This window comes from Eimeria tenella, genomic scaffold (assembly GCF_000499545.2).
Source record: "Eimeria tenella Houghton genomic scaffold, Eth_scaff10, whole genome shotgun sequence".
NCBI lineage: Eukaryota > Apicomplexa > Conoidasida > Eucoccidiorida > Eimeriidae > Eimeria > Eimeria tenella.
The window spans coordinates 242,959-266,720 of NW_013541458.1; the positions used below are offsets into that span (position 1 = coordinate 242,959).

The 23,762-nt window shown below is 52.7% G+C and overlaps 4 protein-coding genes across 4 annotated transcripts; 2 read left to right on the top strand and 2 right to left on the bottom strand.

Moving 5' to 3' along the window:
• Positions 1 to 1,320: 1,320 nt before the first annotated feature.
• On the bottom strand, positions 1,321 to 9,676 carry ETH_00013080 (uncharacterized protein; the record flags this gene model as incomplete). The annotated part of the gene is made up of 14 exons (XM_013372542.1): positions 1,321 to 1,565; positions 1,704 to 2,191; positions 2,564 to 2,940; positions 3,215 to 3,427; positions 3,682 to 3,779; positions 4,340 to 4,379; positions 4,659 to 5,054; positions 5,225 to 6,322; positions 6,718 to 7,026; positions 7,188 to 7,285; positions 7,458 to 7,665; positions 7,772 to 8,083; positions 8,366 to 8,815; positions 9,098 to 9,676. The coding sequence occupies 14 exons, from the start codon at positions 9,674 to 9,676 to the stop codon at positions 1,321 to 1,323; spliced, it is 4,911 nt and encodes a 1,636-aa protein (XP_013227996.1).
• A 2,690-nt stretch (positions 9,677 to 12,366) lies between these two features.
• Positions 12,367 to 16,244, top strand: ETH_00013085 (RNA binding motif-containing zinc finger protein, putative; the record flags this gene model as incomplete). Its single annotated transcript, XM_013372543.1, has 8 exons — positions 12,367 to 12,928; positions 13,259 to 13,485; positions 13,663 to 13,725; positions 13,986 to 14,336; positions 14,523 to 14,672; positions 14,846 to 14,961; positions 15,138 to 15,709; positions 16,039 to 16,244. 8 exons carry the CDS (start codon positions 12,367 to 12,369, stop codon positions 16,242 to 16,244), a joined length of 2,247 nt encoding a protein of 748 aa, XP_013227997.1.
• A 1,060-nt stretch (positions 16,245 to 17,304) lies between these two features.
• ETH_00013090 (uncharacterized protein) lies at positions 17,305 to 19,397 on the bottom strand (the record flags this gene model as incomplete). Its single annotated transcript, XM_013372544.1, has 6 exons — positions 17,305 to 17,588; positions 17,764 to 17,819; positions 17,940 to 18,005; positions 18,397 to 18,457; positions 18,559 to 18,848; positions 19,117 to 19,397. 6 exons carry the CDS (start codon positions 19,395 to 19,397, stop codon positions 17,305 to 17,307), a joined length of 1,038 nt encoding a protein of 345 aa, XP_013227998.1.
• A 1,664-nt stretch (positions 19,398 to 21,061) lies between these two features.
• Positions 21,062 to 23,290, top strand: ETH_00013095 (uncharacterized protein; the record flags this gene model as incomplete). Its single annotated transcript, XM_013372545.1, has 2 exons — positions 21,062 to 22,010; positions 22,449 to 23,290. 2 exons carry the CDS (start codon positions 21,062 to 21,064, stop codon positions 23,288 to 23,290), a joined length of 1,791 nt encoding a protein of 596 aa, XP_013227999.1.
• Positions 23,291 to 23,762: the final 472 nt, after the last annotated feature.

Sequence of the window (23,762 nt, forward strand, 5' to 3'; positions counted from 1 at the left end):
CAGCAACAGCTGCTGCTGTGTGTTACTGCTGTAGCTGGCACTTGCGGTCCTGGTACTGCTGTAAGCAGAAGAGATCATCTGCAGATTAGATGGAGCCAGCATTAACCCATCTTTTTTATGCTGCTTTTGGCGGAGGCCGCAGGAAGGGACTCTGGCCGTGTGAAACCTCAGTTGCGCGTTTGGGGCCCCTTGACAGTACAAGCCGAAGGGGCGGAACAAGAAAACGTTTTCCGTGCCATTCCCCGTAGATGTGCACTTTTCGTTCAAAATTTCTGTTGAAAAGAGGCTTTGGCCCTGAGCCAGATGCCATCACCGCTGCTCATGCTGCTGGTGCTCTTACATGCATGTCTTGCAGTACTACGTGACTGGCATTCCCCTTCAACTGCATTCTGCCTTCTTTTGCTTTTGTAACACTATTAATTATGCATTTTTACCAAATCCAACCATTCATTGGGCAACTCTTCGCCAGTCTCAAGTGCCCCGCTTGCCCGCTGTTGCATCAGGGTCTACAACCAGGATGTTTTCACGACAGGCTTCAACAAAGCCTAAAAGTCCTGGGCTGCGTTCTACCTTGCAGTGTGAGCCTTACGTGCACCATGGATAGCGCTGTAAAGCACCATGCGAGTGCTAAGGCAGCGAGTACAATCGATGGGAATACCGAGCCCGCCCACAGCTCAGCAGGCTAACTAGCTGCCTGCCTGTGAGTTTCTTGAAGGCTGTACTCCAATTGACATGCCTGTCCGAGTATTTTGTGCAGCGCACTGCGCGCAACAATGTCCACTCCCACGGACCAAGAGTTCGAACAAGCATGTCGCGTCGTGGACACGTCTCGTTTTCTTTCTGAAGCTCAGTTGTTATATTTACTCCATTGGGCCCTCACAGCTACACCGCAGTCCCAAATCTTGGTGCATCCTGAATTAGGCCAGACAGCTCACATCTCCAGGGCTACGGATCCAAGAATCACTAGCAACGCCAGTGGAAAGCCGTATAAAAAGCACCGCTCAGCTATTTGCTGAACGTTACATATATGTGCATCGCGAATCCGCGAGCCCGTCAGTTTTCCCTCCAGCCATACAATGCTTACGGATGGACGCTGTTCATCTTAGTGGATCTCGACAATGCTCGTTCCTCTGCACAAAATACCGTGTATACTTTGGATAGAATCGACTCTAAAATCAGCAGGAGCAGGGAATATCCTTGACCCATGTATTTACACTCTATGCATATTCAAAGCTAGACACACCAAACGATGCAGCCCCCGGCTGAGTCGGCCATACAAACGAGAGGGGTTGCACTAGTCCTCTACTGCTGCACCTAACTCTACAGCAGCGTGATGCCCCTGAGCTGTGCTTCAAGGAAGCTCTGCCTCTCAGCGCTAAGAAGGCTTCTCCAGGCCGTAACTGAATCCTGGGTGGGGAGCCCTAATGATGCCTTCGTCGGGGGCCCTTCTAAGATGCAACTCAGCAGAGGCGGGCCACCAGGGTATACAAAGGCGGCGCCCGAAGCGATGCATCGCAACGCAAAAAGACAATTTTTCGCCGTGTGAAGGGCGTCGGCAAGCAGCTCTGCAAAAACAGACACAGCGGAACATGGAGCAAAAGAGTAACGCGCCTTCTTTCGCGCAGGATGCATACCTCTACTCAGGGCAAACAATAATTCAAGCCTGAGTAACGAAATCCAAGACAGCGCCGGCGTTTGCGTACCGGCTAAGCCATCTTTCCAGTCTTCTCTTTCTAGGGAGGCCCCACTAAGGCTGATGTGCAGCAAAGAGAGACAGCGGCGCGGCTCTCCAGGAGGGCATGCAGGCTGCTGCAAAGCAGCAGCAGCAGCAGCAGCACCCGAAGCGGCTTCACCGCTTAAAGACAGTAGTTGCCTCTCCAAGTAAGACGACACCAAAAGGTCCGAAGGCCCTGTCGAAATTCCCTGGGTTCCACCCGATTGAGCGCGAATTTCAGCTGTGCCCTTGCTGCCGTTGGAAGCTGCTACAGCATGTGTGATGAGCTGCACAGCAGATTCAAGGGTAGCACCACACCGTTCCATGTGCAATGCCGCTATCTGCTGAAGTAGCTCAAGTGTGCAGTCGCTGCTGCTGACTGCAGGAGCGTAAGATGGGACTATTGACAAGGCTCTCGAAATGATATGCACAGAAAGAGTCGCAAAAGAAATAGCCAGCAAGCGGAAATAGGCGGCCCTGCAAAAGAACACAGACACACTAAAAAACACAGACAAATGAACGCAAACAAAAGACAGTTGAGACTGGACCTACGAAGCACACGGAAACACTAGGACGCCATCAGCGGACAGGCAGAAACATCTCATCGACCAGGCCAATGGATAAAAAGGCATGAATACAGGCTTTGGTAGTCTGATAGGATCGAAAGAAACACTCCCAAAGGTCACGAAAGCAAATTAGACGAAGGGCAATGGAAAAAACGAATATCCAAGGTAAAAAAAGACCAAAGGCCTGGCGGAGAGCTTGTCTTGAAGGGTTCGAGCACTGATGTGGACAAGTACCAACACTGGGCATAAAGGAACAACACACGACTGAGATACTTTGACTCACCGCTTTGTGGCCAGCATCTCCGCGGCAAACCTGAGAAGCAATTCGCTAACTTGCACATCTTGCGGAGCAAACATAAACGGTCCCATAAACTCCTGCCGCACGTCTGCTGCTGTGGAAGCAAGAGCACCAGCGGCAGCAGCGACAAATTTCAGGGGGTGCCGCAAGCCCCAGCAACAAAGCACAGGAAGACTCCCACACACCTCCTGTCTCCCTTCTCCGTCGACAGTTACCGATGCACGGATAGCTGTTTCTGCCAAAGCCTCTTGCAGCAGCTTCTCCAGGGCTGGCCAGTCTCCACGGTCCAGCAGCAGCAACAGTAAAATCAGCAACGCGCATGCCCTTAACTGCTGTTGTACAACTTTGCTTAGACAAGAGCTCTGAGCAGCAGCAGCGCGCACAGCAGCTGCAACAATCATCAGCGACTATGGAGAAGCAGCCAGCATGGAAACAGACGCACGCGCGCCTGGTCAGCTGCACAGGAGCAAAAGCTTGCAAGAAATTGGGCCATGCTACAGCTACATAAATGCCGCCACCACAGCTATCAGCAGCTATACACTTGCAGCAACCTGAATACATCAGCTCGTGGTGGCCAATTCGCGAGAACAGGCAGCAGCTGCTTAAGCAGTGGCTGCATGGCAGTCGCCACTTTACCTGAGCCATTCTGGTCTCCACAGAATTATACACCAACGGTAACAGCGGGCTCGCCATCTGCCGCACTTGCGAAGATATTACTGGGGAAGCACCCACTACAATGCAGAGAGCTGTAGCTTCTAGCAGGCACAGCAACAGGAGAGGCTGCTGTGCCTCCGCCACCGTCAGGCGCATGTCGGCGACCGCTGGTAGCACTTGCAACAACAGCGTCAACTGAAGCAACAAGCATAATGACAGAAACGAAATAAGCTACGGCTGGTTTGTAATTTTTATAAAGATATGCTCGTTAGTGCCCCTCAAAGGCGTGTTTCCTTCTGCTACTGTCTTCTATATTCTAGGACTACGCCCAGAAAGCATCATGCACCTGGGCACTAAGATGTGGCCCACACATAGAAATAGTAAATAGACAGATTAAACACGTTAATCTACCGACTTAAGCACTCAGGCAGCAACATTAGAAAGGCTACCTCCTCCTGAGGATGGCGAAGAGGGTCAGCCGCTCTGATAATTCCGGCAAACAGGCGAAGGCCGCAACGCTGCAATGCTCCTGATGGCTCAGCGGGCACTGCAGAGCACAAACAGCCAACAAAAAAGGTCTGGGAGGTTCGGCATGCATACGAAGATGGAGAAAGATACACAATGTGACTGAAAGAGAAAGCTGCGTAAACCGGATTATTCCTGAGACAAAAGTCACAAACTCGACAAGCAAATAAGTAGGCTGTGCAGTAGAAAGCACCGCAATGCTTCCACGCTGCTATGGTGGCAAAGAGAGAGCACAAAGAAACCCATGGATGGAACGACAAAAATGCAAAGACGCGAGAAGAGAGACAAGCTGTGACGACATCGCGACCAAGGGCAAGGGCTGCTGGAAATTCGGGGAATGAAAACACACTCAGTTTAAAGAAGTACTAGAAGCAAAGAAAAAGAACCGTACAAGCGCTCCCCAAAAGAACCGATAAGCCAGTATCCCCAGGACAAAACAAAGGAGATATACACAGGGCAAAGGAAGCGATTATTAAGTACAATGAGGGCAGAAATATAGGTGCCGACAAAAAATGAGTTTTAGAAATTGAAAGACAGAGGGGGATACCAAGATCAACGACGGCACAGCTGTATTTCCCCTACCATCTGATTTGGCACCTGCTCCCATTGCCCATCCAGCAGCCTACAGCAAATCCGCAAACTACGCCAAGCCCTGAGACTTTTGGGCTGCGCTGTCAGCTCGACAAGTGCATAACTTGTGGTAATAAAGCTACTAAACAGATAAATGAACAAACAATGCAAGTTTAAGCCCCTGAAACTCTAAGCCGCAGCAACAAAGAACATTCCTTTTCACAACCAAAAGCAAGGGTGGCAACCCGTGAGAACCGGCATAAACAAAAGCTTCTACACAGGCCAACAAACTAGCACCAGCAGCAAACACAAAAGAAGTAGCAAACAGCACCTGAAGGGCGGCAGTGAGCAGTCCCATTGGCAGTGCAGGCGCAGCAGAAGTCCCTGCTGGGAAGCGTAGAGGCACTTCTGGCCTCCCTATTAGCATGGCTCCGTGCAAGAAGGTCAGAAGCAGCACCTGCAATGCCTCATCGTTGCTGTAGGCCTTGAAATGACTCAGAAGCTGATCATACACCTGCGAGCACCGGAACTCGCCCCCACCGGTGGTGCCGTTGCTGCAGCTGTGCATAATGATGCGCCGCAAATAGGCCACATCGCTGTAGTTTGGCAGATCTGAGAAATCGAAAAAATCGTCCTGCAAAGGCTTCTTCTGCAGCTCTTCGCGGGCCTCTGACTGCATCAGGAGCAGAATCTTCAGCAACCTACTGCTCCAAAGGCTGCGATTGCTCTGGAAAAAACGCACAGATCACGCACATTTCCTAGCCTGAAGTTTCCTTCAGAAGCCGCATCTCACGCCGTTTCTGGCAGCAAGGCATCAGCACCAGTGATACCGAAGGGCATCAAAGTTGCTAGAAGCAGCAGCACCAAACAAAAGCAGCATTGGGCAACTTGCCCGACCTGGGCCAGAAGTAGCAAGAAAGGCCTCTGGATTTCCCTGAATGGCAATTTCAACAGCTCGTGCTTCAGTTGCTGCTCCTGGCCTGGCTGCCTCAGGTCTTGCTGCTCAATGCTGCAATTGATCATTGTCCTGGCAACGCTCAATGCCCCCACTTGCACGCAATTCGTTACAGCTTGGAAAAGCGGCGCTGTGAGAGCGGCCTCTACCAAAGTCTCTAGCTCCTGCAACCTAAACTGCAGCTGTTGCATCTCATGTGGCTTCTGGTGCTGCTGCTGCTGCAGCTCCTGCTGCTGTTGCTGCTGCAAAAGCAGCACTTGCTGTTGTTGCCTCAAGGCAATGTGCCTGCCTACCAACACCTTAATAAGAGGCTGCGGGACAAGCAAATCCTCTACAAATGCGAAGAATACTTCGCAGAAGTCGGCTGGAAGCAGTGCAGAATGCATTTGCAATAGCAACTTCAAGACGGAGCAGCAGCGCGCAGCAACGATGGCGAAAGCCGCTGATGTCTCCTGATCCTTGCTTGCTGCTGCTGCTGCCACCGCAGGAGCGAACGGGCCAGTGGTGATGAACCGCCTCAATAGACTCGACATGTGGCTGAATTGCTGCGATATCTGTTGCAGCTGCTGCTGTGTAGATGGAGACGTGTATGGAATAGGAGGGGCCTCAGTCCCTAGAATCTGAACAACCACCTTATGCCGATGCTGTTGTTGCTCTCCAAGGTCCTCGTGCTGTTGTTGCTCATCAGGCTCGAATATACCTGCACGAGATGCTCCTTGAAGCGACGCTGCTAAGAGGGCTAACACGCCGTCAGCTTCTTTAAGCTGAGCTAGGTAATTCGCAGTTGCTGCTAGAGTGCCAGCAGCAGCAGCTGTTGCTGGGTCTGTCACAGCCGCTCCAGGTGCAGGTAAAACTGTCAACCTTTCTAGGGCGTTGTTTGCATCAACAATGAGGCGTAGCAGGAATGTTGAGCTCAGCAAACCCTGACTCAGCAACCAGTGAAGCCGCTCAACCGCAGTATCGCGCATGGGCGTCGTCCCCTCTTCAACGCATCCAAGTCCCCCATATAGCTCCTCCGGTCGTGACAGAAATTCCTGAGCCTGCATCAAGCAAAGTAATGGCATATTGTGGAGGACAGTACGAGAGATGAAGAGAGCGCCTGGGCACCTGTGGAGGCAAAACACTGCAAGGAGACGACTTGACGACCGTTTGAGAAGATGCAGCACAAACAGCTCTGACGCCCACTATAGAAACAGTGAGAAAAAGTGCTCAGGTTGGGGAAGAAATGACAAGCCATCCCACAGAATAGTACACCTAGTTTCGTTTGCTCTACTGATTCATTGCTGTTCCGAGAAGTTCGCACACGCAGGACCATCTTCTGCACTTCATAGGACCACAAACAACAGGAGCAACTTCCAGTCCTGGGAGCAGCATGCACATCGAAGGTATCTCCCCATGTTTGGAAAACAACAAGAGCAGTCGTGTTCTGGCGCACCTCAACGTCGCTTGCCCTGAAGAGAGCAGGAGCGATGTCCTGTACGAGGCTTTGCAGCCCCCCAACTGATGACAGACAGCTCCGAAGATCCTCAGACATTCTGGTCATTAGAGCACTCCGCTCCTCCTGTGCCGCGATTGCTTCAGGAGCGGCCGAGTTGCTTCTCAGACCCTTCAATTCCGAATACCCAGAATTGCTGTCAAGCAGAAAGGCTGTGTACCCCCCCACTACATTCATTATCAAATCGAAATCAAGAAAAAGCAGAAGTGGGTCGGAGTTTTGATCTCCGTTGCCGCGGTGAGTCATGAGCTGCAGCATGAGCGCAGAAACGCAACGATAGTAACACTTACAAAACTGTGCCAGCAGACCTGATCCAACGGCGAAGGCGGCGCCATGCAGCCACCAAAGCAGCATAAAGAAAAGCAACGCGGGAAGCAAGCGGAGCAGCGACGGCAGCCAAAACAGCAAACCTTATTGTGCTCGACGGCGGCTAGTAGCAGCTTCAAAACAGACCCGCTGCTCATTTTCGACAACACCCAGGGCTGGCAGTCCGCCACCTCAGCGAAGCCTGAGGCAGCAGCAGCACGGAGTTGATGCACCAGTAGGCTAAGCACCACACAACTCGATAAAACGACGGCGCCAGCATGCGATGCCGCAGCAGCAGAACGGCGTCGGCGGGCCATGCTCCAGCGGCATCTTTGATCTCAAGGGCCTCATCTGTTGCTGATGATGCTTCTTACCTCTAAGCAGCACCTTCTGCAGCTTGAGCACAATTCTTGCGGAGGCATCCGTGTATGCGATGCAGCTTCCCGCTTGCTGCTGTTGCAGCAACAGTAGCAGCAGTAGCTCTTGCAGCTTTTGCACCGCTCCCACATCTCCCACTTCACTTAAAGCTCTGCCAGCTCTGGCTTCACATAGCAGCAAGGCTCTGGAAATATCGGCTACCAGCTACGGCAGAAGCAGCACAAGCAGTACCAAAATAAACCTACAGACACATTCAAAGATGGAACAACCACCAGTCCCTCTACTTAATGAGTCTCAACAGTAATCTCACCTTGGCTAAATCTTTCCAGCAATCGCTATGAGAGAAGGTCTCACGCTGCATGCGTTCCACTTGCCCCTGCAGCCACTGGAGCTCTTGCTGCTGATCCTGCTGTTGCTGCGAGGGTCCTCCATGAATATATCCCAAATGTCTGTTGAGTCGCAGCTGCAGCTGCTGCCATTCCCCTAATAGCTGAAGGTGCGCGCTCAGGAACGGCAGAAGACGACCCACAAAAGCAGCTGCAAGCTGGCGCAGAAAAGGTACTAGGACCTTGCAGACGGTGGAGAACAACTGCCTAGTGCTTATCTTCACCGTTACCAGCTCCTGCGGCAACAGCGAACGCCTCAACAAAGAGGAATGAGCGCTCCTGAAGTAGATAAAGGAGCCGGAACACAAATCGGCTACACGCAGCGGACTTAGTGGGATTAGGCAAGCAGTGCCACACAGGGCGAAAAAAGAGCCAGGGACGAGCGCAAGCACAGGGGGAGCCAACGCATGCAGAAGTGCGACGGCAAGCGCACAGACAGCAATGTGGGGAAAGGCAGGCACAGATAGCCACACGAAGCCAAATACCCACAGATGAACGACTGCTCCACTGCCATTCACCTTGAGCAGATGCTTGAGAAGATGCGCATACAGTGCAGTGTCAGCGTCATTTTGCTGGGCTGCCCTCAGTAATCTTAAAACCGTAGTCTCTAGCAGCAGCAGCAGCACTGCTCCATCCAATGCTGCTACCTCCTGCGCCATTTGCTGAAGCGATTGGGCCCCGCAGCTGAGCGGAAATACACCTCCCCAGGAAGAGCTGTAGTTGCAGTAACCATTCAAGGTCTGCTGCACAGACTGCTCCGACAGCATCTGCTCCAGTTTGTCCACTATTGCCGCTGTTGCTGCCGCTGTAGCCGCTGCCCGCGCAACACGCCGCAGGAGGGCCGTATATACTTTGAAGATACGGGGGCACTGAGGGACGCCCAGCAACTTGTACAGGCATACCAGGAGCGACTGTACGAACGCCAGCTCTCCTCGCCGAACATTGGGAACAACATTAGAGCTCCGTTCCTGGGACATCTCCACAACAAACAGAAGCCAGCAACTGGAAGTTTGCGCAGGTACATGCTAGTGCATGTGTGGCTATGAACAAAGATGTAGTCGCAACCAAACACAACAACTGTGGGGAAGCAACCTGTAGTTCGCAACATGCTTCCGCTTTTCTCGCATCTGGAGGCGCCACTGCTGCTCTCTTTTTGTCATTCTTCTCCTGCTCTCTTAAAGCTAGTGTTAGTTTTAAAGGTTGACACGTTCGCTAATATTGCCAGAAAGGACCCTACTCCTGCATCTTACGGTGTGACGGCCTTGTAATGCTCCCTTGAGCAGCACAAGTGCAGCAAAGGCAGCTTCCGTGTCATCTGTGGTCGGCCTCGGCAGTTTCCCAACCAGTTGTACCAATCGGTCTGATGCCGCTTCTGCTCCCTTAGCTGCAACTGCTGCTGCTGCCACTGAAGTGGCTGTGCACTGCAGGTAACACTGTAGCAGCAGAATGAGGTACCCTGGGGAGCCTTGAAGCTGCATCAAAGACATTTCTGCCTGTTTACGCTCTGCCGGAGTGGCTGTGTCTGTGGACAACAGCACGATGCAGTCGAGAGTTAACTCCTGCGTTCTGGATTCCCCCATGACGGGCAAAGCATCAGAGCCTGTTGCAACTGCATCCCCAACTGGAACAGAAGCGGCTGCTCCTGTTGCAAAGTGTGCCCCTGAGAGAAGAACTAACTGTTGCTGGCAAGCCTCTATCGACTCCAGCAAATAGTGAAGCTCAAGCTGCCAGGCTTCAACCTTTGGATTCAGGCCCGGCGACACATATTGCTGCGATTCGCATTGCTGCTGCCCGAAAGCAGCTCCTGCTATCAAGTCATTTTGTTCCATCTCTTCTGTATGGCCGGCGGGGTGGTGTTACTGACTGGGCCAATTACTGCACGAAAAACCACGTTCGTTCAAACAACTCTCAAGAACGTGCTTGCCTATTCACGTGTAGTCGAGAGTGTTGCACAACAGCGTTAGGAAGGGCAGGGGCTCTCCGACCCAAGTACTATTGGGGGCTTCCAACCCCCGCCCTTCCCACGTTGTTGCTAACTCTAGTGTTTTCTCCCAAACCTTGGTAAGTTGGAAATTTGCCCCCACCTTCCGAAAAGGAGATGGAACGTGGCCATAAAACAAGGTGGTGAAGAGACTATTGCGAAGCCATGGGCTAACAAACCGCCACTCCGCCGTGAGGAAAGAAGGAGGGAGGAGACTACAACAGCCACGCTTTACTTAAACCCAATGAAATTAAAATAGGGAGACTAGGAGCAGGTAAATTTAAGAAGGCTTCCTCCAATTGCACTGGGGCTTATCGGCCCCATGTGCATGCACAAAGCAGGTTTTCCGTGTAGAACGTAGTCGTTGCAGTAGCTGTGAACACCTCGGTGAAACGCATTTGAAACACATGATTCAATACAGCTCGTTTCTAAAGGATACATAGAGAGGGAAATGGCGATGCTGCATTGCTGTGTGTTGCGAGACGACAACTCAACGGTGTTGTTGTGTATCTAGTCGTGTGCGTGTGATTGGCTTCATCTTAGAGGCGGAAGCTCATGAATAGATTTAGGGCTCACTAATGTGGTTTTCGTTTTTCTTCTAAGCCTAGTGGCACTAACGGGGCTGAACGGGCAAGGGCTAACACGCTCACCGGAAGGGAGCTGACTCCACCCAGAGAAAACTCACAGGTGTTGCTGGGGACAGCTTTTGGCTGTAGCGCTGTTGCAAAGAGTATGTTACGTCACGATCAACCTAAATAGCCCAGTTATTCGCCGCTTGCATCTAGTTCAAATCAGTGTTGAAGGTCCACATGTCATCGCGGGCTCTGGCGGCGTCGCAGCAGTGACGGTTCAGGCCACAACAGAAATTGTAGGTCTGCAGTAACAACTGCAAAAATGTGGTTTGCCTCTCTAGCCCTACTGGCTATAGGACCTGAACAGGCAACTCCCGTAGGCACCGATAGCCAATACTGCCTATACAGATGTTCAAAAGAAGCTGGCTCATCTTGAGAGACACAGGGTCCACGTCACCACACCACTTTTTTACGATGAAGAAAGAAGCCTTCAACTACCCAACCATGCGAGCTCACTGGCAGCTGCTGCTACGTGGTATGAATTCCTTACGTTTGTTCAGCCGAGACCTCCTAGCAGCTGCTTTGCGGGAACTGCAGTGCCCAAGATCAAGAAGCTCAACCATAATGCATCTCGCAACACTCTGTCAAATGTTCCTTTGCGATTTATGGAAATTCATGCAATGCAAGCTACGTTAAAATAAACGCAGATGGTCACAAGCGCTCCCACCGTGCAGATACTGTAGGTGAGGCAGCGGCTATAGCTACTAAGCACGATAGCTACTAAGCAAAGACTCACGCCAACTATGAATGTGTGACGATTCACATGTGGAGGGGAGAGCTGGTTCAGGCACGCGTACACTTCGCTACACGTATGTGGAGTGCTTCATTCCCTTAATTATGCTGCTACTAACTGATGACCTGTCGAACTCCCTTCTCCTGCGCCGTAAAGTGGGCAGCGGCATGTAAATCAATGCACAAAAAAACGAGAGCTGACCTCCAGGTTGCCTCTATACCATGACCCCAACTTACAATGCCTCCCGTTGGACGGTGTTCACAAATCACTCAGGAACCCCCAGCCTAACGTTAAGCCTATAGCACGTCATGAGGCCGTCACATCACTGTGCTGTGTATTGCACAGTGTCTCTTTAAATGCGTGAAAATGAGTGCTAGCGGGAGATGTCAGAATCACCACGCAACATATGGATTTTCTCTGTGCCTTTCGCTGTCTCATGAGCGGCCGCGACAGCTTTGTGTCACGCATGCTTTGTCGGTGAATCCGAAAGTGCTTAATGTCGCCTACTTTCTACGAATGTTTTGACGGAGCTAGCGTGAGTGGGGCATACGGGTAGGAGAACGCAGCTTTCACAGCACGCAGATTTCTGGCTCTTCTTGTTTCTGGGTTAACTCTACAGGATCAATTTAGTAAGAAATGCAACGAATGCCATGTCCCATGTGGCGGTATCAACAGCTCTCGTTGGTAGTTCCGTTGCTGGGGGCCGCATGCACTTGGCAGCCATCTGGCTCCAGCGCTCGGCATTTTAAGGGCACTAAGAAGCTCGAATTAGTAGCTTTCAATTAGACTTGAGGGTTTATAGCTAAAAGTATGCATCGTAGACCTGCGTCTGCCCCCACTTTTTCATTTCCCATCCTGGCTTCCATGCAGCATGGGCCGACGGATTGCTCCATCTTTTGTCGTTTTCGTTTTTGGCATAGGACTGAATTCCCGTCTTGTTCCGACTGAGTTTATAGGGAACCCTCGAAAGGCACCAAAAGTCTTCTGATACCCAACGACGAATACACCACAGCGGGGGCCCCCTACCCTCCGGCGACTCCTGTTGTCTTACAGTCTCCAATTTGCCACTTTGGGGGCATTTAGCTCCTCTTTCTCCCTTTAAACCTTTACATCTGCCCTGGTAAAATTCGGGGCCCCTCGTTTCGTTAATAGGGGCCCCCCCTCCCCGTAGAGATGGACGGGAGTTTCCAAACACCCCATGGTGCCTCATCGGGCGTCTCAGGTGGAGCTCCGCCCCTACCAGGAGCCCCGCCTTCTTTAGGCGGCATGCCTCCTGGTGCATTTCCAGGGTCAACGACTGGTGGAGGCCCCCTACCCCCGCTTCTGCCTGGCCTCCCTTATCCCCCACAGGCCTTGTTGCCAGGAAGTGGAGCCCCTGGGCTGGCGCCCCCTATGATGGGTCCGCCTCCATCAGTAGGTGGAAGTGCCACAGTTGGCGATGAAAGCGGTGGCCCCTCTAGCGCGCCTCCGTCTTGGACTTTGGAAGGTCGAGGTCGTGTGGAGGGTCCCCCACGTCAAGGCTCTACAGGGGGCCGCAATTTGTACATCCACAACGTGTCGAAGGAGGCACGGGAGTCAGATGTCAAGGCTTTTTTTTCACAATGCGGCGAGGTTGAGAATGTGGCTCTGAGGGTCAACCAGAGGGTCGGGCCCAATGCAGTGTATGCCTTTGTTCTCTATAAAAACGCTGAGGATGCCAGACGCTGCTTCGAAACACTCAACGGGAAGACATTTAGTGAGTATAAAATTGCGCTTCTCACCCACCTCTCTGTGTGTATACTTCCCTTGGTAACTTGTTTATTAGTTAATTTACCGGGGCAGCTAAGTAGCTCCAACTAACTGGCTACGACGGCATCCGCGTTGCCTGCACTTCTGTTGTCGTTGTATATCCTCCACGAAACTACTCCCTGGCGTATCGGTTCCTCTGGATACCGCACGTTAACTCAACGCAGCAGTTGCTCAAATGTATATTCTTGTGCTCGCATGATGCTCGGATTCGCGCCTGCATGCATGCACGTTTTCTGTGTCTTCGCTTGTTTGTTGTTGTCAATTTCTTTTGCTTCAGTGGGGCGCTGTGTTCGTGTCGAATACCAGCGGGGCCGTGCGGGTGGACGCAATAGCGGAGGAGATGATGCAGTGTCTGAGGCTGGCAGCGAAGCCGTTACTGCCGGCGCGGGCGGAAGCAGCACCAATAGCAGACGCTCCAATAGGGGCAAACAACAAATTGAAAGGGGGGGACATCGCAACGACAGGGATTGGGACAGGAGGGCCAGGCAACCCTTGAGATCTGTTGTGAGGATTATATGGACGAGCTAAATATCGACTGGTCGCACACATGAAATGCAAAATCGAAGCGGAGGAGCTTAGTTGTCAGAGATGCTATTGTCACAAAGTGTCTTCTCCTGGGCAGCCAGCAGGCTTAAACTCTAGCATTCAGGGCTCAGTTCGCGGCTTCGGTTATGTGCGCAGGAGGATGATCGGCGAGATGGAGAGCCTCCGCGAGCAAGGGACTGGGGCCACGATGAAGAAGCAGTACGCAGTCTTACGAGCAGCGGCCCCCATTGGGTGCAGTATGAACAGAGCAGTTATCGAAGTGCTTCGAAGGGTCGTTTCGTCTTGTCACGGTGTATCGCCATAACGAGTGCATGCATCAATTTGCATGCATGTGCTTGCGGCCGCATCTGCATTAGTTGCCTTGCTCGGTCTGCGCTGTCACAACCAGACAGCGGCCATCTTCGGTGCATGCAGTCAGTTTGATTTTCTGGTTTGTCGAGGGTCACTCTGTGTCGCAGATGTATCGGAGGGAGGGTCACAATGGACTAATGCCACCACAGCAACCGCACCAGCCACCACCGCCACAGCAGCAGCAGCAACCGCAGCAGTTAGATGCACCTGTTGCTCGGGAGCCGCTGTTGCTGTTCCCGCTACTGCAGCAGCACCGTTCACGTCAGGGCATTTCATATTCAAAGGACATGTCCTCTGGCGCCCCTGGTATTGCCATGGCACCGGCAGCTGGAGGGTCGCAGGGAGGGCCCAGCAGCGCTGGCGCCCAGTGGAGGTGGGCGTTGGGTCGGAACGACCGGAAGAAGGTTTGTGTTACTGCCCTTTGCCTACAGGGAGAAGTGCCGCTGGAATTGCAACAGGTAAACCAGTGTTCTGCTGCTGCTGCATTTGCTGTTGTTGATGGATCTGCAGTTTGTGCTTGTGCTGATCCTGGTTTACCCTGCTCAGCGGTACTTGGTGACTAGGCACACCAAGCTTCTCGGTTGTTTGCGCTTTCTTGGGTTTGAGAGCTTAGTGTCTAGGGTCTACGGCATATGTATGCGCAGCTTCAAAGCATGCTGAACGTCAGTCACCGCAGTAAATGCGAGGAGTTGGCACTTAAGCCAATGGACGCAGCAGTGCTGCTGCAACCGGCGAGTCCAGAGAACGAAGCGCCTTTCAATGAATACGTATCATATTTCAGGTCAAAGGAACGGGTGCGCTGCTGTTACTGACACTGCTGCCAATGTTGGGCTTCTGTCGTTCGTTAACGGAGAGCTGGCATCATTAGCTGATGCTGATGTGGCGCTTCTGTGAGAAATGAAACTGCATGCTGTTACTGTTGCAAGTTGGGAGTCTTGCTATTTGTGCGTTCTCTCTGTCGCTTCAGGCGGGCGTTGCGTGTTTGCCCGGCGGACTGTTTTTGTATTTTGTGCCTCCGGGTTTCCAAGTCTTCGACAAATACAGATATCTCTTCCCGCAGCATCTCAGGAACAGCAACTCTGTGTAAGCTTGACGTCGATGCTGATATCAGCTCTGGTTTGGCCGTGCGATTGCTGTTGTTGGTACTGTGCTGTTGCCGCCCGATCGTGTGTGTTGCCAGTCATAACTCGCATACCAAGGCCATCAGCAGCAGCGGAACAGGACACTCCGTATCGGGTTGCTTGCATTGTGCCATTCAGGATGATCGGGCTCCTTGGTCCCTCCCCCAGCTCCGGTACTGCTGCCGCTGCAGCTGCCGCTACTGGTGCTCCTGCTTCACATACACCACCTGAACAGCAACAGCAGGCACAGCAGCAGCAGCCACAGCAACAGTGGCAACAGCAGCAGCAGCAGGTGCCTGGACCTGCTGTGCAGCAGGCGTGGCAGCAGCAACCTTGGCAGCAACAGCAGCAGCAACCATCATGGCAGCAACCTCAGCTCCCGCAGAGCTGGCCGCAACAACAAGCACAAGTGAAGCAGCAGCTCAATATGACACAGACATGGCAGCAGCAGCCGCAGCAACAGCAGCAGCCGCAGCAGTGGGCTCCGGAACAGCTGCAGCAGCAGCAACAAGTCCCTCCGGTGCAGCAACAGCAGCAGCCGTGGCAACAGCAACAGCAGCAGCCACAATCATGGCACCAGCAGCCGCAACAGCAGCAGCAAACTGGCAACTCTCAGAGCAATGTACCGGAACAGCAACAACAGCAACAGGAGGGACCAGCAGGAGGCATTAGCTGGATGCAGCAGCTTAGCAACATGGCAGCCTTCCTAGGTGCGAAAAAGTGACACAGAATTAGGTTTCGGCCGCAGTTTTCGCAGCAGCATCATGCCGCTGTACAAGGGGTCCCGTGAACAGACGGGTGTAACAGTAGAGGAGTGTCCCGTACGGTGGCTGGCAGGCAGCTAGCCACCGGCCCACATGTGGCTGGGTAGCTCCTCTAGGATCATTGCTGGGTCAGCAGCATTATCAGCTGGCACCGCTGCTGCTTTCGATGCCTTCGATTTGCCGCTGCATGCCACACGGATATGTCGTCAACCGCCTGAGGGTAGCGCGCGTTCTGCTATCGCGGCTTAGAGCGAAAGTTGGTCGGGGCTGAGTAGGCCCTGTGAGGAGAAAGGGAGAAGCTCGTGTTGCACTCTCTCGGTTGCCCACCCTGCTAGGCACTTACGGCATGGACGAAAGCGACGAAGGTAGAAACAGGGAGGCAACTGAAGGAGTAGACGGGAGCGATACAATAGAGTTGGCCACGCCAACACACGCTTATAAGGAATGGCACGACAGACGAGACATGCAGCAGGGACTATAACGGAAGACAGATAGACGATGCACAGCCAAGAAGGCAAGCAGGCATCTACACACTTAAAGGTGGAAACACGCTTGTAGAGAAGCACAATTAGACACAGAGCTTAATAGATGCGTACAAAGGGCACACAAGGGGATTAGACGAAAAGAGGGAAACACGAAGGGGTCAGAAAGGCAGACAGGTCAGAGATGACTTAAAGTAGTCGCCACGGCATGTATCATCAGAAATAGGCAGCGCGAAGCAACCGGAACTGCGGAAGGGTGCACATCGCCAGCAATGGGCAAGCATGGTGGCTCCGAACTGAGACAGTTTTCTAGGATACCCGTTTTGAATTCAAACGAAAATGAGCGAGATATAAGACGCTTAAAAGGAGGCGATGGATTCGCTACGCGACTTGGGAGAGACGAACGGGTGGACAGGTTGCACTGTCGCAGAAACTAAGACTAGTGGAAGCGACACGAAGAACCGTCCACAGATATCCAGAGAAAGCACTCTTTGGTAGCGAATTCCTGTTTTTAAATTGTCTTTAAAACATGAAGTGTTTGCGAGGTTATGCTGTACCGCTGTTGAGTCGCTCTCTCTCGTTGTTCCTGGCTGCTGCTGGCCCTGCGTAGTGTAGCATTTATTTTCGTCCATTCGGCTGCGCGCTTCTCGGCGGCTGTGTATTTCGACGGCTCCCCTGCCTCATGATTGGCAGCCTGCCAGGTGACTTGCGGCTTGCCGCTTTCGTCTGTGTTGGCAGTATTTCCCCACCCAGCTCTACTCATTTCTCTGCAGCTGTTTGTCTCTACTTCGGCCTCGGTTCCTACGTCCACGTGCGCTATCAACGGCCTCGTACCAGCAACGGTGCCTCTTATCTAAAGCCTCTTGCCTACTCGTACTTCACACAGTGGAGCCCTCTCGCCTTTGTCAAGATATGCTGGGAAACTGCTGCCTGCGCCCCAGCAGGTCCTTTGTGGAGCTTCGTTACGTGTACAGCTACCACTTCTTGTGGGTCTTCCTTTACGCGCGTCTGTCTGTGGGACCTTCAGTGACCCTGAAAAAGATCAGAGGGAATGGATGTCTACTGGTCGGTGCATTTTTCGAGCACTACTGCCCAGTTGTTCGTATCGTTGTAACAGTCGAGTACCCTGACCCGCTCTTCTTTGGCGCAAAGGCCCAACAGCTCTTCTCTCGTAAATACTCTGTAAAACCGATATACTGTATCCTCGTCGTTTAGAGATGGAACAGCCGAGGAGTTGGCTCCTACGGGCCCGTCGGTATCTGTTGTGCCTTGGCAAACAGCCACACCCTCCGAACGCTCGCGAGCGCGCTCATGATGTTTCTGATACACCCATGGCACCAATACTGAAGCAATGCCAGCAAACACAGCAATAACAGGAGAGAGCACAGGTTCGCTGGCCCACTTGTTACAGCAGTAAGATTGCCGGCACCGAGAAATGGAAGAGAAAGGGCTAGCACAAGATGCGTGAACTCCAACAGGGTCCAATCACTGTGAAAATCGGCTCCCGCAGCAGCCTACCATCTTGACTTGGAAATTTACGCTCTCCAACGCTACCGGACTGATGCTCGAGTGCCCTGCCGGTCCACAAACACTCAAGCACGCTCGGTTGGACGGCTGTGTTAAGCAACGAGAAAGGGCCCTGGGCTGACGTTGTTGGGCTAGGACTCCGTACTCTGTTAAGGGTTTCCACGTACCACACATAGATCAAGATGCGTCCCCCACATCGCGTAATGCGTGCCAGTTCTCTCAAGGCCTGTAGCCTGCATACGCACTTCGTAGCAGCAACAGTAGTAGCCCTCAGCACAGTTACAGTGACGGCAGTAGCATCAGCAGTAGCGGAGTGCACAGGAGCAACTGTGCTGATTCCCGCAAAACCGTGGAGGCAGCGAAAGCTGCAGCAACAACCGCAGTGTCGGCGAAAGCAACCGCAGCAAGTGCAGCAGTAGCAACCGAAGCAGGAACTCGTCAATAGAAGTCATCAACATTCAACAATGAACTTTGCCACTTGTCTTTGGGTACATTAGGGGCAAGAAAAGCAACTGCTTTGAAGTCCTACACGAGGCAGAAACAGCTACGACGCCAAGGAGAAGCACCAGCTGAGCAGCCATAACACTAGCAGCAGTAACGGCGACAGCAGGAACCAAAGCTGACCTCCTTTCCTCCGTAGTCAAATGATGGAGAACGGCAATGCATATGACACCGTCTGCAACTCCTGGGAGCCCACGCACAAACGGCCCCACAACAGAAAACATGCAGTAAGGAGCCAAGTATACTCTGAGCTCCATATCAAAACAATTAGCATTCATATCTTACCATCTCTCATAGGGGTATGCAGGCAGTCCGCCTGCACAAGTCGAGGCCTTAAAGAACCCTCAGCAGCCTCGGAGGCGCAACGTAGCAGCTCTTTGGACCTATCAAGGCCTATTGACAATGAGCTGTACGGGCTGAAACAATTGGTGCTACTGCCTCCGCTGCTGCTGTCCAGGTGACAAATGCTCGGCCGACAATGGAGGTACTTGCCGTTGCCGCAGCCAACATCCAGCAAAAGCGCGTCGGGTGGCAACGACTCGATGAAAGCTGCGACCTTGGGCCACGGCCGGTTCCTATACGTACGCAAACAGACTCGGAATCTGTATTATCTTTTTCAGAATTGCACGTATTTGCCTGTAATGATGTAGTATGCGTGCATGTGCTTTTTCATTTGCAGCTATTGGCATCAAAGAGAACCACGCTCCGCTGCCTCCATACATGCGGGAAAGGCAATTGCTACATCCCGATCAACGTAAGGTCACTAGTGCCTGAGCTGTAGGACGTGATGGACTCTAGAGCTTAGGATATGGTGTTTCTGATCCAACGCTTCAGGTCGATGACCTTGTATGATTGAAATGGGGTGCAATCTTCGCGTAAACAGAGTCGACGTGCTGCCTCTCAAATGCGGCGCCTAGTAGAGCTGAGGGGACTGGTAGCGACTCAGGACGGCGACGGCACTTTTGTAGTTGCTGTCTCCGCCGCTGCTGCTGCTGCTGACGGCGCTCACGCTTTTCTTGCTTGAGTTTTTGCTGGTGCTCGTCCCCTTTTTCTTGCTGCTCTTGCTGAGGCTCCTGCTGCGACTGCTCCGCCTGCTGCTGTTGGATGGCATTCCGACCGTTCATTGCGACGAAAGGATCGGCAACTTCAGTGTTGTGCAATATCCTGCCCTCTCTGCAATATCAAGAGCGGCGGTGACGGCAGTTCTTTCTGCAGCTTCCTCAATGTTAGCGGCACCACATATCCTTAGGATGAGCATATACTACCCACAAGTCCCTGGGACAAGCATGGAGTTCTATTTTCCCAGTATGTTTGGGCAAATGCGTCTTGAGAGCGTCACAAAGAGAACAAGGGGGCCCCTTGAGGGACACAGGTTGGGGTCCCCAGTGGGCAAGTGTCGTTAGTCAATCAAAAACAAATTAAGAACATTACAGCGATTACTACATTAGATTGGCTACCTGCAGAAAGTTGGCTGATGCTCATTGATGCACTCCGAAGAAACGAAGAAAACCCGAGAGAGCAGCAAGGGCCCCAAGCCCCAACTAGTCAACCACGGGCCCTGGCAGCGTCCTCTGGAGATCGTTCTGTTTCGTCTTCTTCTTGCTTGTATTTTGTTCAAACGGATCGCATCTCAACAGGTACAGACTCAAATACAGAGTTAGCTGACCAAAGAAGCTGTCAGACGAAGGGTTGCAGGCTGCCCTCCACGCGTTGTCTTGGGCTGAAGACCTGTCATAATCCTTCCCGTGTTCTACTCCACAGAAACTCAATCAAATGTCACGAGCTGTCTGAACATTCAGAGCCAGGTGTTTTTCATGTTTCTTGATCTCTGCTCACCCCAGCATGGTTTTACCCTACAGGGGTCTTGTGGAGACGTTGGTTGCCCGCAAAGTAGGGGGCTAATTCTCCACACTAGATGCCCCTTTCTGCTCCATTGGAGGATTTGAATGTTTACGTGGATTTTTTCGGTCAAAGTCCTTCAGCGGAGTCCCCAGGGAACTCAACGGGGACTCAGCAGTCAGCCGCCAGCCTCCTATCTCCAAGAGGCGCACACAGGCCAAATGTGCCGCCAGCGGACTACTGCCAAGTTGGGGAGGCGCGTACTTGTACTTGGTCCGAAGAATGCTTGCCCAGTCTTTTCGTGCTGACGCATGCGCATACCGACCATCTGAGAGGCCTTATTCCTTCTTGGGCTAAAGGCAGTAATGGGACCCAGGTCACCATACGGGAGCCCCGGTGGAGCTCCAGAGGCCCCATTGTTTGCACTGAAATAACGGGCCAGTTGTTGATTCGCAGATTTCCCCAGCTGCGTCCTTTGGTGCTGCCCCTAAAGCTCCAGACGCCTTATTTATTCCTTATCCGATGAATTTCACAGAATGCCGGGCAGGACCGTTTCTGTGGATCTCCCAGTGCATCATATCATGAAGTGCAGTCCCAAACTAATGGTCTTCCGCTGCATTTCCCAAAGGCAAATACTAAGACAGAGTCACCTTCGGGACTCCACGTGGAGGATGATACAGAAGCAAGCAGACCCGAAGTGTCCAAAGAAGTGAAAGAAGCACATGTGTTCAGTGCCAACGGTAGCTTGTGCAGCAGGGAATGCTGCTGCAGCAGGAGGCGGCAGGCAATGCCGCTTCCCATTCGAGATCCAGTGCTCTTTTTGGAACGCGCAGCATCCGCTGCCTTAAGCAGCAGCAGCAGTGATAGTGGGAACAAATGTTGCTGCGGTTCTATTGTAGATAGAGTTTTCATACAGCTGGTGGATGCAAGGCACTGTCCTGGCTCTGCTATGCTGCTTCTGCGCTCCGCTCCCGTGGGGTCCTACGTACACACTGGCGACTTCAGCTGCACCGGAAGCAATTTGCAGCCGCTTTTGCGGCAAGTGCAGCAGGGGCTACGGCTGCTGCAGCAGCTAGAAGATCCCGTAGCAGCAACAGCAGCTGCTGCAGCTGCTTCGGATGATTCCGTATCGGGTGCTAGAGAGCGTTCAGGAAACGTCGGGTTTGCTTGGACCCCTGAGAGAGTTGTCGCACAGCAGGAGGAGACCCATGCAGACGTGCTGTACTTTGACAGCGCTTACCTGCACCCCCGTTTCTCCTTTCTTTCTAAGGAAGACGCTGTTGCCGAAATGTGCCAACAGGTGGAGGTCACTATTGAGGGCGTCTTTCAGATTCTTCGAACGCGACCTGTAAAGCGCCTCCTTCGGGGCCATCGAAGCCGTAGTCTGCATGTTGTTGTGGGCGTAGACAATTTGGGGAAGGAATATCTTTTGCAGCAGCTCGGAGAGGCTCTTAGGCCCCCCATAGGACTTTCTGAGGCCCACTATGACTCCGCTGCAGCTGTTGCTGCTGTTGCTGCTCAGGCTAATGACAGCTGCGCATACAGCATTGAGGCCTTTACAGTTGGCCTTTATTGTCCAGTAATTGGAGCAGTCATGAGTTGGATACTTACTTCCACAGGCTGGGGAAGCAGTAGTGACAACAGTACTGCTCCCAGAGAAATGCCTGCATGCGGCTGCCCATGGTCTAATGAGTCACGGAGCGCAGCTCGGCCAGGTCATCCACAGGAGCAGCCCTGGCATCAAGCGAGCCGAGAAGAAAGGGAAATGTTGGTTGGCTTGTCTGGTGAAGCTAGCCGTGCTGCCGTGTCTTTGTTCGCGGTGCCTCGGCGGATGCTACTGAAAGTGGTTAGTGCCCTCGAGGCATCAGGACTACCTGCATTGGGGCTGCTTCCATCCGGTAAGCCCTGCCTCGCCATAATACATGCCTTCAGCGCAAATATTCGGGTGCATCGAACATTAAAGTCTTTTCTTGCCGATATGGAGTAGTAGACAAGCATCTCTGCATGCTTTGAAGGATTCAGGGGACAAAGCCAAGTGCGTCTGCATGCGTGTTTGGAGGGTGGATGCTGTTCAAGGCGTTGGATCAACGTCTTACAGTGCATTGCTCAGGATGACAAGTTCAGAACCCGAGGTTAAGAATGGGCTGCAGAGTGCGCTCTCGTGTGTTTAGGCGGCAGTCCCTTTCGAAACGGAGCGTGGTCTGTACATTCGGTATCGGCGTCATCTCACTCCTCTTTTTCTTCGCTTCTCGAATTTGTTAGAGGCATAAGGCCGCAAAAGGCAGTCCTTCTAGAGCCATTGCCCGTGCCTTTGTGTGCATGCACTGTCGTAACAGGGCCAAGCTTAGAAAAAGGAATTCACGAAGGGGAGCTTGCCGCCAGTAGCAGTAACAACGACAGCAATAGCAGCTGCAGCAGCAGCAGCAACTGTGTTGATGGACATCAGAACTACAGAGGAATTTCACAAGTCGTCGCGAGGACAAGAAAGCTGCCACAGAGAGGGAACCCTAATAGCAGCATGCAGACCAACTACCTGGGCACACCTATCACACTGCTGTTAGATAGGATCAGGGCTGAAGAAGTGATCTTAGCTGTAGGGGTTGAGGACTCTGAGGCGTTGAACACCATTAATAGCAACGCAGAACTAGCTGCATTGGTTGGGTGCTCTGAGGCGTTGAACACCATTAATAGCAACGCAGAACTAGCTGCATTGGTTCGGTGCACCTCTCCGTCAGTTGTTGCCTCAGTAGCTCGCGGCCCCGTAGCAAGATCAAAGGCTTCAAGTGTCTGTGGAGCCTTCAATTATGATGGAAGAGAGGGTTTGGCCGCCTTCGTTGAAGCTACAGAGGTCCCTACAGTGGTACTAGGCAGCGGTCGGCGATATTTTTGCCCCCATGGATGCCCACGCAGGTGTCTACGAGGCCCCTGCGCATGTATGTGCGGCAATCGCAACAGCACCGTTCAATGCTCAGCGGAGGATTCACGGCGCACGGAGCTAAAGGCCTATGGCTCACCGAGAGTTCTACCCGACAGCAGGGAACCCGGCGTTCAACCGCAGGCCCAAATAACTCCTGAGCTAGTAAGGGGGACTGCGGATGAAACGTCAGTGCTGCCTTTCAGGAAAGTCAGTAGAACTGTTACACGTCTGCGCTTCGTATCTAGAGCTGAAGCGCCATGAGCAGGGCCCTTCTCCCATCCTTCAATGAAGTACTGCAGCATTGCATGCACGCATGCTCCTAGGCCAGGTTTTTTGGAGCGGGCTCGTACTTTTCTGGAGCGGCACGGCGAAAAGTAGCTTTAGCGGAAGTATGGACGCGGTGACCGTTGCAGAGAGAGAACAGTCACAGTGTGGAGAGCGGAGCAGCGTCAGCGAGCCCACGTAGGGCTTAGATGCAGGTGATGGGAAGCTGTGATGCGGTAGAGCGCCGCAACAGAATTTGTGTGATAGAGGGGCATTTACAATGTGTTGGTCTACAGGTTAGAGGATCCTGGAAATCGCAATCTTCCGGCTCAGATGGGCGAGCGCCAAAGCTATGTCCGGAGAGGCAGCCGCGAGCACTTCCCATTTCAAAGCAGTTTGGGTACCTAGTTGGCCGTACATACCGCACCTGCTATCACGAGAACTGGCTGCAGCTGGGCAACGCTAGCTG